The sequence below is a fragment of the Orycteropus afer genome, unplaced genomic scaffold (genome assembly GCF_000298275.1).
Source record: "Orycteropus afer afer isolate SDZICR_OR568_19922 unplaced genomic scaffold, OryAfe1.0 scaffold00100, whole genome shotgun sequence".
In the NCBI taxonomy this organism is placed as follows: domain Eukaryota; kingdom Metazoa; phylum Chordata; class Mammalia; order Tubulidentata; family Orycteropodidae; genus Orycteropus; species Orycteropus afer.
In genome coordinates, this window is record NW_006921687.1 from 9,299,662 (window position 1) to 9,313,115 (window position 13,454).

General features: G+C 36.5%; 1 protein-coding gene across 1 annotated transcript in view; it reads left to right on the forward strand.

Annotated features, from left to right (window-relative positions):
- ERGIC2 (ERGIC and golgi 2) overlaps nucleotides 1–13,454 on the forward strand; it is a 38,836-nt gene that overhangs the window by 19,471 nt on the left and 5,911 nt on the right. The window contains exons 8-10 of the mRNA XM_007943180.2: nucleotides 7,053–7,108; nucleotides 7,992–8,090; nucleotides 10,410–10,507. Of these exons, the coding sequence (XP_007941371.1) occupies nucleotides 7,053–7,108; nucleotides 7,992–8,090; nucleotides 10,410–10,507 (253 nt within the window). The remainder of the gene's footprint in view (nucleotides 1–7,052; nucleotides 7,109–7,991; nucleotides 8,091–10,409; nucleotides 10,508–13,454) is intronic.

Sequence of the window (13,454 nt, forward strand, 5' to 3'; positions counted from 1 at the left end):
TCCTGTTTGTTCAAGCATCCCATTTGTGGTATTCTCCTGTCAGAGCAGCACTAGGTAACCAGAACAGAAACCCTGTGGAGCATTTCTACTCTGTCCAAAAATGGGTTGCTGTGAGTTGGAATGGACTTGACAGCAGTGGGTTTGGTTTTGGTTTTTTCCTTAAAATTCTATGTTTTGTTATTGTTGCCAGGACCCTTTCTATCTGCTTCTCTACCTTGTAGTTGGGAACCTTGGAATCTCTAGATGTCATAAAGGTAGCAGCACATAGTCTTTGCCTCAAAAAAATTTGGAAAATTTTTTGCACCATTGAATGCAAATAACTCCCTAATCCAAGACTAACTGAAAGAAGGAAACTTTGATAGTATGTTATAAGTCTATGTTCTGGCTTTTTTTTTTCACATTGGGCCTATTCCCAAATTTGCTTCTCTCCCCATATAATAACTCATACCATGAGTAAGAGAGGCAGAATTTAAAAGCATTTGGTATGTATTATCTTAGGAACGTTTTATAAGCCCAGTCCTAATTTTTGGTATTAAGTTTTTCAAGTTCAGTATTGATCTTTTTGAAGAACTCGTTTTGCCTGTCAGATACAATATTATTGTCAACTGTAATATAAAAGAAAAATAAGTGGAACATGATTTATAGTATAGTGATGCTGGAGCATGAATACACTAGAAGATCTAATGAAATAGGCAGATGCTTGCCTTCCATATGTAGAATCATTAGGGGTGCAACAACTGCAAATACTTACTGAAGCAGATGTATTGGCGACTCAGATACTATGGCATTTCTGTGGATGAGATGCTATTCTGTAACAGTGAACAACTCTTTGTAGTGGTATGAAAACAAGTACTGTCAGCCCTGTATGTCCCCAGGTTCTGCATGCATGGATTAAACCAACCGTGGATGGAAAATATTTGGGGGTGGGAGCAGGAATAAAGCTATTAAGTAGTCAAAGCAACCCCTCAAAGTCTAAGAAGAGAGTGAAAAGTGCTATTTACATATCATTTACATTATATTAGGTTTTATTAGTAATCTAGAGATGATTTAAAGTATATGGGAGAATGTGTGTAGGTTATATGCAAATACTGTACCATTTTATGTAAGGAACTTGAGCATCTGTGGATTTTAGTATGGGCAGGGGATCTGGGAACCAGTCGTCTGCAAATACCAAGGGATGACTATGTAATACTCAATCAGTTTCCTGAAAATTTACTTAATATACAAGCCACAACAAAGTAGTTTGTAAAATGGAATTAAGTTCTAGACTCAGATAATTACAGATTTTTTACACAGGTGAATGTCTCTTAGTCAAGCAAGAATTCTTTTTTTGTCCCAGACATTGCAGAATGCCTTGCTACTGTTCATGAAATGCCAATAGCAGTGGTTCCGTAATATGATAACCAGAAGTACCTCCTCTGATCCCTTAACAATTTTCAAATAACTTTTCCTCCACTAAAAATCAAGCAGGATAGATTCCTGTCTGAGAGGTAGAAAGTGCAATGTGCCAAAACAAAACAAAAAGAGTAAATTGTGAATATCTGGCCTCCCTATGAATAGTAAAGTGTCAGAGAACTGTAGTCCTGTGTAGTAGGGTAATTTAATTTTTAATTTCTTGAAAGATACTTGCTTATGCTGTCATTTCATGGATGTTTGAGTGCATCTTTTAAAGAAAAAAGAATGATGTACAATTTAAGATGGTTTTCTGTTCCCCTTAAAATAAAATGCTGGGTAGTAAAGTATCATATTGTAACTTGATCATTCAGAAAATTCCTCCCTCTGAATTTGCACTGTATGAAAACTGTAGGACGATTATTGTTAGAGTACTGGTGTCAGTGGAGTTAGGATAGTAACCTATGATAATAGACTTTATTTTTAGTAGTAAGTTAAGGTCATCTCACCATGAATACAGAGAATTTTACCAGATCAAAATATTAATAATTCCAGTGCATAACGAAGATATTTTGCTGCCTAGGATTTTTATTACTTTTTTTTTTTAAGTGCCTATTGCTCTGCTGAGTACAGTATCGAACAAATTAAATGTTTAGAACCAGTAGGGCATTTAATTGAAAGCAGACAAAAACATTTACTGGGTTGTTTTTATTACCAATTTTTTAGTTAATTGCTAGAATTGGTAACCAGATAAAGAGGGAATGAGGGAAAAGAATGAGGGAGAATAGTAATTATTCCTGAAAATATAAGGGAATTTTAAAAACTAGTTCAAGGTGCACAGATAATAACAATATATAGAAGAACAAAGGACGTGATTTATTTTAGGAGTAGGCAAACTGGAACCTGTGGGCCAAATCCAGCTCACCACGTATTTTTTATGCCACATGAACTAAGAATGGTTTTTACATTTTTAAATGATTGAAAAGAAATCAAAAGGATAGTAATATGTCACAATATATGAAAAACATATGAAATTAAAATTTCAGTGTCCATAAAATTTTACTGGAAGACAGCCATGCTAATTTATTTACATCTGGCTGCTTTTGCATTACTTTGTCAGAGTTCAGTAATTGTGACAGAGATAGTACGTGATTCTCTCATCACTTTGTGCTGTGGCTGGTGCACTGCAATTCATGGTGATGTAGTTATAACGGGGAAGCATTACAGATACCATGTTTATTGCTGTACTGAAACAATTTATGTATTTTTTTATTGCTAGATCAAAATAAGAAAGAGAAACGTGGACTTTGAAATATGCTTTTTGAGACCCAGTGGAGTATGGATTATTGTTATCAAATTTGACTATAAAACATTATTATGCACTATATCTGTGTTAAAAGAATGCAATATATGTGAACATTAACAGATGAAGCACTCATAAGAATATTTGTAATTCATTGGAAAGCAATATTCAGAAAATGTTTTAAAAATTATAATTGAGTATCTCTACACAGCAGAATTTTTTCCTAAAAATGAACAGGAGACTGCAACCACAGAAAGTTTCCAAGTGACTGACTTATTTGTAAGCCAGGTAAAGGAAAGGCATTTAATGATAAGTTAATGAAATTGTGTTTGATTGCAGCAGCCAAAAAAGTGTGTCCAGAGAAAATAAACTTTCTAAGATTATTAGCCTTTCAGCAAGAAAAATTGCTCCAAATTGAGGGCATTGAGAACAGCATTAATAGCCACTGAAAAAGCGAGGCAAGTGGTTTCATGGGACATCCCAGTTAATTGACCTAATAATGTGTTTAGTGCTTCCATTCTACCTTCCAGCTCATTGTGTAGTGCCTGAGGTCTTAAAAGTTTGTAAGGGGACCATCTAAGTCTCAACAATTAGTCGCTATTTGCTTGGAGCAATGGAGAAAGAAGAAGAGTCAGGAATTAGGAGATGGAGAATGTGAGGCTAATGGCCTCCTTGAACAACTGCCTCCTTTGTCAGGAGACCAGAAGAACTGGATGATGTACAGCTACTGTTACGGAACATTTTGATCAAACATTCCATAGAAATATCCTGATTAAAAGGGAGAAAGTTCAGAATAGAATTCCTGGAGCCATGGAGGCTGAATGAACCCGTGAAACTGTTGCTCTGAGATAGTCTTTAAACCTTAAACAAAAAATATCCCTGAAATCTTAAAACCAACCAATAGTTTAGTAAAAATGTCTACCTGGGTATTATACTTTATTAAAGAATGATACTAAAAAAACCCCCAAAAAACAAACTTACTGTTGTCGAGTTGGATCCAACGCATAGCGACCCCTCTTTGGGTTTCTGAGGTGGTATCACTACGGAAGTAGATTGCCCAACCTTCCTTCCGAGGAGTGGCTGGTGGGTTTGAACTGCCAGTCTTCTGGTTAGCAGTCAGATGCCTTAGGCACTACGCCACCAGAGCTCCTTAAGAACAATTTATGTGAGATCAAAATGACAGCAGCAACTCCAAAAGATTAGATAGGAACCTTAGGTAGTAGTGAATGTATGCTAACTAGGGAGGAACAACTAAAAAGGAGGGTGAGAATGGTTGCACAACTCTGAGAATGTAATCAGTGTCACTGACTGGTACATGTAGAAACTATTAAATTCAGGTGTGTTTTGCTCTGTATATTCTCAGCAACAACAAAATAATTGAAAACAAAAGTAGCAAAGCAAATGATTTTGAGTGGTTTTCCTTTGACTCTTGATCAGTTGACAGATGTTACCAGTACTGCTCAGTTGTTGTTTATTTAAGGAGTCAGTGCTGAGCTTGTACTGACTGAAGAATGAGCCCCTATGAATAGCCTTTGTGGAAACTCTACAGGCCAGAACATTTTTCAGAGAAGTTTGTTGTTGTTGTTGCTATGTGCCGTCGAGTCAGACCCGACTCATAGCGACCTCTCCTTGGGTTTCCAAGGCAGTATCACTACAGAAGTAGATTGCCCAACAACCTTCCTTCTGAGGAGTAGCTGGTGGGTTTGAACCACCAGCCTTCTGGTTAGCACTCAAGTGCCTTAGGCACTACGCTACCAGAGCTCCCTCAGAGAAGTTTAGAGAACATAAATTCAGTACAACCTGACGTAGAATCTGTTAAGATATATTTTAAAAATCTGTAGATTAGAGCAATCTATCATTCTTATTGAACCAGTATTGTCAGTGATAAACTTCATTTGGTCTGGTGAACTTAATCATTGTCATTTCCATGAATCTTTGTTAGAAATAAAAACTGAATATCCAAACTTGCTCTACTGCATAGCAGTTTGATGGGTTAGTGGTGAAGTTTTATCGTGATTCTTTTTTTAAGCTCAGGACTTAGGTTGAAATTTTCTGAGCAAGAACTGCTGTTTTTTGTCAACGAAAGAACAAAAATTTTTGTCAAATTCTGTTGTCAAACACTGAACAGCTTTGGAAATTGTTTTTGTGCAGATTTGATGTTTCTTAATTAATTTAACCTGAAATTACAAGTTAAAAACTATGCTTGTATATGAAACTTAGACTGTGATAGGATTTTATCAGTGACAGGTAATGTCAAGCTGCTTTATATACTGCCTGTGCTGTCAGTAATGAACCCTAGTGATGCGGTGCTTAAAAGGTTGGTTTCTAACCAGGAAGTTGGCAGTTTGAACCCACCAGCAGCTCCATGGGAGAAAGACATGGCAGGCTGCTTCCATAAAGATTTACAGCCTACTCTGCCCTGTAGGATCACTATGAGTCAGAATCAACTCAGTGGCAGTTGCTTTGGTGGTATGCTGTCCATAGTTAAAACAAGACACAAAATCTCCATTCTCACACTTTGGATGTTTGTTTGTTTTTTTAATATGTGTATGATAAAATATATATAACAAAGCATTTGCCATTTCAACCATTTTTATTTGTACAATTTTCAGTGACATTAATTACATTTACCATGTTATATAACCATCATCACTGTTACCAAATTTTTTCCTCATTTTTAACAGAACTCAATATACCTTAAGCAATAATTCCCCATTACCCTTCCCACCCAGCTCAGGTAACCACCAGTAGAATTGTTCTATGCATTTGCCTATTCCAGATATTTCATATAGCACACTTGGGTATATTTCATGTGCCCAAACTGTAGTTCCAGCTGTGTTTTTAGACCTTGATGCAAGTGCAAAGGAAATTGCCATATTTCATAATACATTTAACTGTGCAATCCAGGAACTCTTTTTTTTTTCCTAGTAATTTTTTATTTTTAAATTTTATTTTTTATATTTACAGTGTTTCTTCCCCTCCCTTCCCATCCCTGGTAATCAGCAAAGAGTTCCTTCCATATATAAACCTTCCTTGACTTTTTACAATAATGAACTAATACAATATTTGTCCTTCTGTGATTGACTCATTTCACTCAGCATAATGTCCTCCAAGTTCATCTGCCTTTTGCAGTGTTTTACAGATTTTACATTGTTCTTTAGTGTTGCATAGTATTCCGTTGTGTGTATGTACCATAGTTTGTTTATCCATTCTTCTGTTGATGGTCACCTAGGTAGTTTCCATCTTTTTGCTATTATAAATGCAGTCCAGGAATTCTTGCCTTAATTTTAATCGGAAGTGAATAATCTGCAGTGAAGGAGCCCTGGGGGTGCAGTAGTTAAAAGCATTCAGCTGCTAACCAAAAGGTTGTGGTTTGAACCCACCAGCCGCTCCACAGGAGAAAGATGTGGCAGTCCGCTTCTGTAAAGATTTACAGCCTGGGATACCCTGTGGGGCAGTTCCATTCTTTTTATAGGGTCACTGTAAGTGAAATTGACTCAATAGCTATAGTTCTTGGTTTTCAGTCTGTAATGTAATGACATGTTAAAAGGCAAATATCGAGAGAAAAAATTTACAAAGTTCTGTAAATGCCTTCCAAGCAATGAATATACTCAATTGTGATATATGCTTATGGATTAATATATTCAAAGATGAAATTTGTAAAATCTCATAAGAGATCACCATTAATAGGTACACATTTGCGATCTTTTTAGAAAATAGGGAACGGTAACTCTAAATCACAATTAAAGTGTGTTTTCTGTGAGGCAAAGAATTTCATTCTTATGCTTAATGTAGCTATGTTATAAAAAAAATTGTTCTCAAGTTTTACTGTATTTTGAATTTAATCAATTAAAATAATTGTGAAATTTGTTTTCTTGTTATCTTAATAAGTAGATAGGAGCTCTGGTAGCATAATGCCTAAGTAAGGCATTTTGACTGCTAACCAGAAGAAGGCTGGCAGTTCAAACCCACCAATTACTCCTTGGAAGGAAGGCTGGGCAATCTACTTCCATAGAGACACCACCTTGGAAACCCAAGGAGGGGTCACTATGAGTCGGGTTCGACTTGATAGCAGTGAGTTTGTGGGTTTTTTGGTTTTTAATAAGTACATAATATCCTTGATATTGCATCTTGGCCTACAAAACCTATAATACGGCTCTTTACAGAGAAAATTTGGCACCCCACCTCAGTTTATTGCATTGATGAGATGGACATTTCTACTTAAATTATAGGCCAAATACGTTCTTACATTGTTTTTTGTTGTGAAAAATTACATTTTAAGAAAAATCCATTTTCTGATTTTAATTAGATATTAGAATATTATTCCTCACTTTTCTCTTTTTTTCCTTCCTTTCAGGGCAATTCCACATCCCCGAGGTCATGCACATTTGGCAGCACTTGTCAACCATGACTGTAAGCAGTTTCTGAAATTTTTTCAGTGAAGATATCCTTGAAAAGAAACTTGTGTGTGTGTGTTTTAATTTTAGTTTATGTACAAGGTAGGGCTGTGAAAGTCAGCTGCTCTGAAAACAGATATCCAAAGGAGAAAATAAATGATTATATTTATTGACTCTAATCCGTTTTCTTGTGTCTTCAAGCTATCTTTATTTCTAGTTGGTTATAGTTCAGAAGTTGCTGAGGTAGGAAGGAAAGCTTAAGTGGATTTTATATTACTTTGTACATGTTTTCACTAATTTGTATGGATAATAAAAAACATATTAAGTTTAATTTGTAATCTAAATACATACATATATACTTGTACACATAAAGTATTCAAGTTAGTTTAGTGTAATGATTGTCATGAAAGTTAGCAAGTCTGCTTAGTGAACAAAAGTAAGAGATTCCATAAGAAATATAGTTTGGTCATATTAGCAGTGATACATATTAAAGTGTGTCAAATAATGAGCAGTTTTATTATGGCTACAGGAAGAAGGTCATACCAGTTGTTCAAACAATGTAGATCTTTAGCTATATAATGATTTAGACCAGTAAGACTATATTTTTAGATAACCAGATTAGATGTAATATCATTTCTTAGAAGTTAATTTGTGTGTAATTCTGAATTTTTGAGATTTAGCATTTTATCACAATTTACTTACCTTATACATTTAATATTAGTTATTTTTACTATATTTATATGCATTTTTCTCAAAATAATGTGGTTTCAAATAATATGTTATACCACAGATTTTAGATACTTTTATTTGAAGATGGATAAGATTATAAACCAGTCTCTAACATTTGGTTTTGAATAATGTACTTGCCCTGCTTAGTTGGTTTTATTTTCTCCTCTTAGCTTACAACTTTTCTCATCGAATAGATCATTTGTCTTTTGGAGAGCTTGTCCCAGGAATTATTAATCCTTTAGATGGAACTGAAAAAATTGCTGTAGATCGTAAGTATTTTATAATCTTTTTTTTATATTTGCATGCAGGAAATTGTTCTTCTAACAACTAAATACATTTTTACTACTCCTCTCCTAACTCCTTTGTAAAGAAGATCTTCAAGTTGGTTGGTGAATGAGATGTGTGTGGAAAAGGTTTGTCTTAGTAGCAGCTGAAATTTGAATGTTAAAAATGAGCCATTATTGTTAGGTGCTCATAGTGACTTTATGTCTAACAGAATGAAATATTTCCCACTGTATCATCTTCTTCACAGTCAGTGCTGTGTTTGAGCCTGATTTTGTAGCCACTGTGTCAGTCCATTTTGTTGAGGGTCTTTTTCTTTTCACTGACCCTCTACTTTACCAAGTATGATGTTCTTCTCTAGGGAATGGTCCTCCCTAATAATATATCCAACGTATGTGAGGTGAAGTCTTGCCAGCTTACTTCTAAGGAACAGTTTGGCTGTACTTGAGGAGCAGATTTGTTTGTTCTTCTGTTGTTGTTGTTATGTGCCGTTGAGTCAGACCCAACTCATAGCGATCCCTCCTTGGGTTTCTGAGGCAGTATCACTACAGAAGTAGATTGCCCAACCTTCCTCCCAAGGAGTGGCTGGTGGGTTTGAACCGCCAGCCTTCTGGTTAGCAGTCAAATGCCTTAGGCACTATGCCACCAGAGCTTCCATTCTTCTAGCAGTCCATGGTATATTCAGTATTCTTCAGCAGCAACACAATTCAGATGTGTCATTTCTTCTTTGGCCTTTCTTTTTCATTGTCCAGGTTTCACATGCATATGAGGTGATTGAAAGTACCATGGGTTGGGTCAGATGCCCTTAGTCCTCAAAGTGACATCTTTCCTTTATAATTCTTAAAAGAAGTCTTTTGCAGAATATTTGCCTAGAGCAATATGTTGTTTGATTTCTTGACTGCTGCTTCCAGAAGCATTGATTGTTGATCCAAGAAGAATGAAATCATGACAGAAATGAGCCATAGGAGAGAATAAAGAAATTAGCATTGAAAGTAGGCAGAATCAGGAGTAGATTTTAAACAGTCTCTAAATACATGAAAGATTAATGTGTTAATAGGATGCAGCTATGCTTCTGCATATTCACCAGAGAAAGAATAAGAACAAAAGAAAGTTTCAACATTTTAGGAAGAATTCTCTTCTTTCTGATGGTTACAAATTTTTAAAATTCATACTTAAAATTTTAGAGACCTTTTTGAAGAACTTTACAAATATCAGAAACCTAGAATTATTCCACAATGGCCTAGTCATTAAACATTGGAAATACTACTATGTAGCATAAAACAAAAACCAAACTCCCTGCCATTGAGTTGATTCTGACTCATAGCGACCCCCATTGGATTTCTGAGGCAGTAAATCTTTATGAAAGTACACTGCACTATCTTTATTCTGTGGAGCACCTCATGGATTTGAACTGCCAACATTCTGGTTAGCAATCAAATGCCTTATACACTGTGCTACCAGAGCTCCTTACTATATAGCATAGATACCTTTGATTAATGTTCTTTAACTTTTGACTCCATTTATTACAGTAGTTTATTCCAACATGGAAAGCTTATTTCTTAGTTTTGTAGTATGTGTCTGTTCTCATGGTTCCTGAAGGTTTTTGATTGCCTTCCTGTTTTTAGTCACATTATATGACATGTCTCACTTATCAAACCTTTTAAGGAATTCTAAAGCTTCCTCTGCTATTACAAAATTAATGATTTAAATTTTAATTAATTTAAATAGATTAATATTCTTTTTTAATATTTTACTCCCTTAGCAAAGTTTTATAGTCAGATACATTTTAGATGTTTTACTTAGAATATTTGTCTTCTGGTAGTTATGCTACGTAACTTTATTTTACTCTTAGTAGTTTCTGTACTATGAAGAACTACATCTGTTTTCCATATTACATAAAAGGATGATGAGAATTATAAAGGATATGTAAGTCACTAGTTCCATCTTTTTTAACATCTTGTAATATATGTGTCCGAGCAGTGTTTTGTTCTGTTGTACATGGAATCACTGTGAGTCAGAGCTGACTTGATGGCACCTAACAACAACAAAACAACAATCAATAAATACATGTGTGTATGCTTATTTATTTATTTTTTTGATGCTTATTTTATGCTTACTTAGAACTGATTTTACCAAGTGTGAGTATATTGCTTTCATTGGTTCTTTCTTTAATTTTTCTTTTTTTTTAATGTTATACTAAGTTGTAAGTAACATTAAATTTCAGGTTAAATAGAAGAAGGATATATTTGGCAATAGTTTTGTTGCTACTGGGTTGATGAAAAAAACAGGTTTTCTTTTTATTTCAGACAACCAGATGTTCCAATATTTTATTACAGTTGTGCCAACAAAACTACATACATATAAAATATCAGCAGACACTCATCAGTTTTCTGTGACAGAAAGGGTAAGTTGATTTTATCATCTCCTGCCCCCTTATGAAATAAAGTTAAAGTTTCACTTGGTGGTGGTTGTTGTTGTTTGGTGTCGTCGAGTTGACTCTGACTCATAGAGACCCTATGTACCACAGAACAAAAACTGCTTTGTCCTGCTCCATCCTCAAAATCCTTGCTATTCTTGATCCTGTTGTTGTAGCTGCTATGTTAGTCCATCTCATTGAGGGTCTTTCCCTTTTTCACTGACTCTCTACTTTACCAGCCATGGTATCCTTCTCCGGGAAATGGTCCCTTCTAGCAACATGACGGGAGCTCTGGTAGCATAGTGGCTAAGACACTTGCCTGCTAACCAGATGGCTGGCGGTTCAAACCCACCAGCCACTCCTTGGAAGGAAGGTTGGGCAATCCTACTTCTGTAGTGATACTGCCTTGGAAACCCAAGGAGGGGTCGCTATGAGTCGGGGCTGACTCGACGGCACATAACAACAATAACAACAACAGCATCATGACCACAGTAGGTGAGATGAAGTCTGGCCATTCTTGCTTCCACGGAACATTCTGGCTGCTCTTCTTCCAGGACAGCTTTGGTCCTTCTTCTCGTATTTTCAGTTGATTCAAGGCATCAACTCTTCTTCAGTTTTCCTTATTCTTGTCCTGCTTTCACATGCATATGAAGCAACTGAAAATACTGTGGCTTGGGTTAGGTGCACCTTAGTCTTCAAAGTGACATCTTTGCTTCTTAACACTATAAAAATGTCTTTTGGAGCAGATATGCCCAGTGTACTATGATGTCTGATTTCTTGACTGCTGGTTCCATAGGTGTTGATTGTGGATCCAAATAAAATGAAATCCCTGACAACTTCAGTCTTTTCTCCATTTATTGTGATGTTTTTTGGTCCGGTTGTGAAGATTTTTCTTTTCTTTATGTTGAGTTGTAATCCATGCTGAAGACTGTAGTCTTTGATCTTTTTGATATGTAGTCTTTCAGTTGGTAATCTTCTATTTAAAAACTTTTGGGAACTTTTGAAATTCATTAACATATTTTAAGTCAGTATTATATCAGGAAGGAATATTAGTATGTTGTTGAGAAAAAAAAGAAATAGACTTAAAAAATATATAGAGGGATTCTTATTAACCTGAAATATTTTTCTATTGAGATTTAAAGTTGTTATACTATGGTGGTATTAATTACTTTATTCTTTTAAAAAAAATTTTTTATTGTGATTTGGGTGGAAGTTTGCAGAGCCAATTCACTTTGCATACAGTAGTTCACATACACTGTCTCATGACATTGACTGAAGTCTCCCACAATGCAGCAGCTCCCCTCACACTCTCTCCCCCCACAGCCACCTCTTCCCTATGTCCTTTCCTCCCATACATCCCTGACCCCAAGCCATCTCCCCATGTATACACAATACCTCTATTCTCCCATGGTTGACCTCTCCAAGGAGTGTATCCACTCAATGTAAATGTTCAGCTTATATGCCTGTTCTTTTTTTTCATTGTGATTTGGATGAAAATTTATAGAGCAAATTCACCCTCCATACAATAGTTCACATACACTTTGTCTCATGACATTGACCACAGTTTACCACAATGCAACAGCTCCCCTCCTTCCTCCTCCCCACACTTACCTCTTCCCTGTGTCCTTCCCTTCTTGCACTCCTGGCCCCCAAGCTATGTCCCTGTGCATACACAGCCCTTCTATTCTCCCATGATTGTTCTCTCCAAGGAGTGTATCTAGTCAGTGCAAATATTTACCTCATATGCCTGTTTTTTGTTTGGCTGGAAGCCACAGGGTAGATTCAACTCCAGACCTGAAGGGCAGCTACGGGCCACAGTCTCAGTGGCTCTACCAGTCTCTATCAGACCAGCAACCTGGTCCCTTCCCCCTCCCCCAAATGATTTAGACTTTTCTACCATATTATTCTCCCAGTATATCCAGGATCTCCTACACAGACCCCCTCTGAATGGTTGATAGTGATAGCTGGGCACCCGCTAGTTCTTCTGGTCTCATAGTCATATAGGCTGAGGATCGCATGGTGTGCCAGTCACTTGGACTAATTGTTTCCATCAGCCTTTGGTTTTCTTCATTCTTCTTTGCTCTGGACGAGGAGAGACCCATCGTTGCATCTAGATGACTGCTTGCAAGCTTTTAAGATCCCAGTTGGTACTCGCCAAAGTAGGATGTGGAACAGTGTTTTGTATAGTATGTTATGCCAATTGAGTTTGATGTCACCTGTAACCATGGTCCTAAGCCCACAGGTCCAACTGCTCACTCCCTCTGGTTAGCTGGTTGTGGCCAAGAAGTGACTACAACCTTATCCCTTATCAGCTCTACTATACACCTGGGACTTCTTACAGAACATAGCAATACACTTGTAGAAACAATGTCTTGGGCACACTCCCTCCTGCACACACATACCTAATAGTTCAGCCTGTTCACCCATCTATCCACCCATATGTCCATGTTTGCCTTTACTGACAATACAGTACTCTATGTGCAAAGGGATTCATCTTTGTAGTCTGTACCTCCCATGTACCTCTCTATGTCTTCCTCTTCCTCAGTGCCACTGTATTGATCACATTTGGTACATTGCACTTCTCTTCACCCAAATCAATACTTGTCTCTACCTATCTAACAGTGTTCCCTCCCCTCACCTCCTACTCCTGGTAACCAACAAAGAAAATTTCTTTCCATCTGTAACCTTTCCTTGACTTTTTACAATAATGGACTAATACAGTATTTGTCCTTCTGTGATTGACTTATACCACTTAGCATAGCGTCCTCCAAGTTCAATCCACATTATACGGTGTTTTGCAGATTCTACCTTATTCTTTATGGTTGCACAGTATTACAGTGTGTGTATGTACCATAGTTTGGTTACCCATTCTTCAGTTGATGGACACCTAGGTTGTTTCCATCTTTTGTTGTTGTTGTTGTTGTTGTTGTTATGT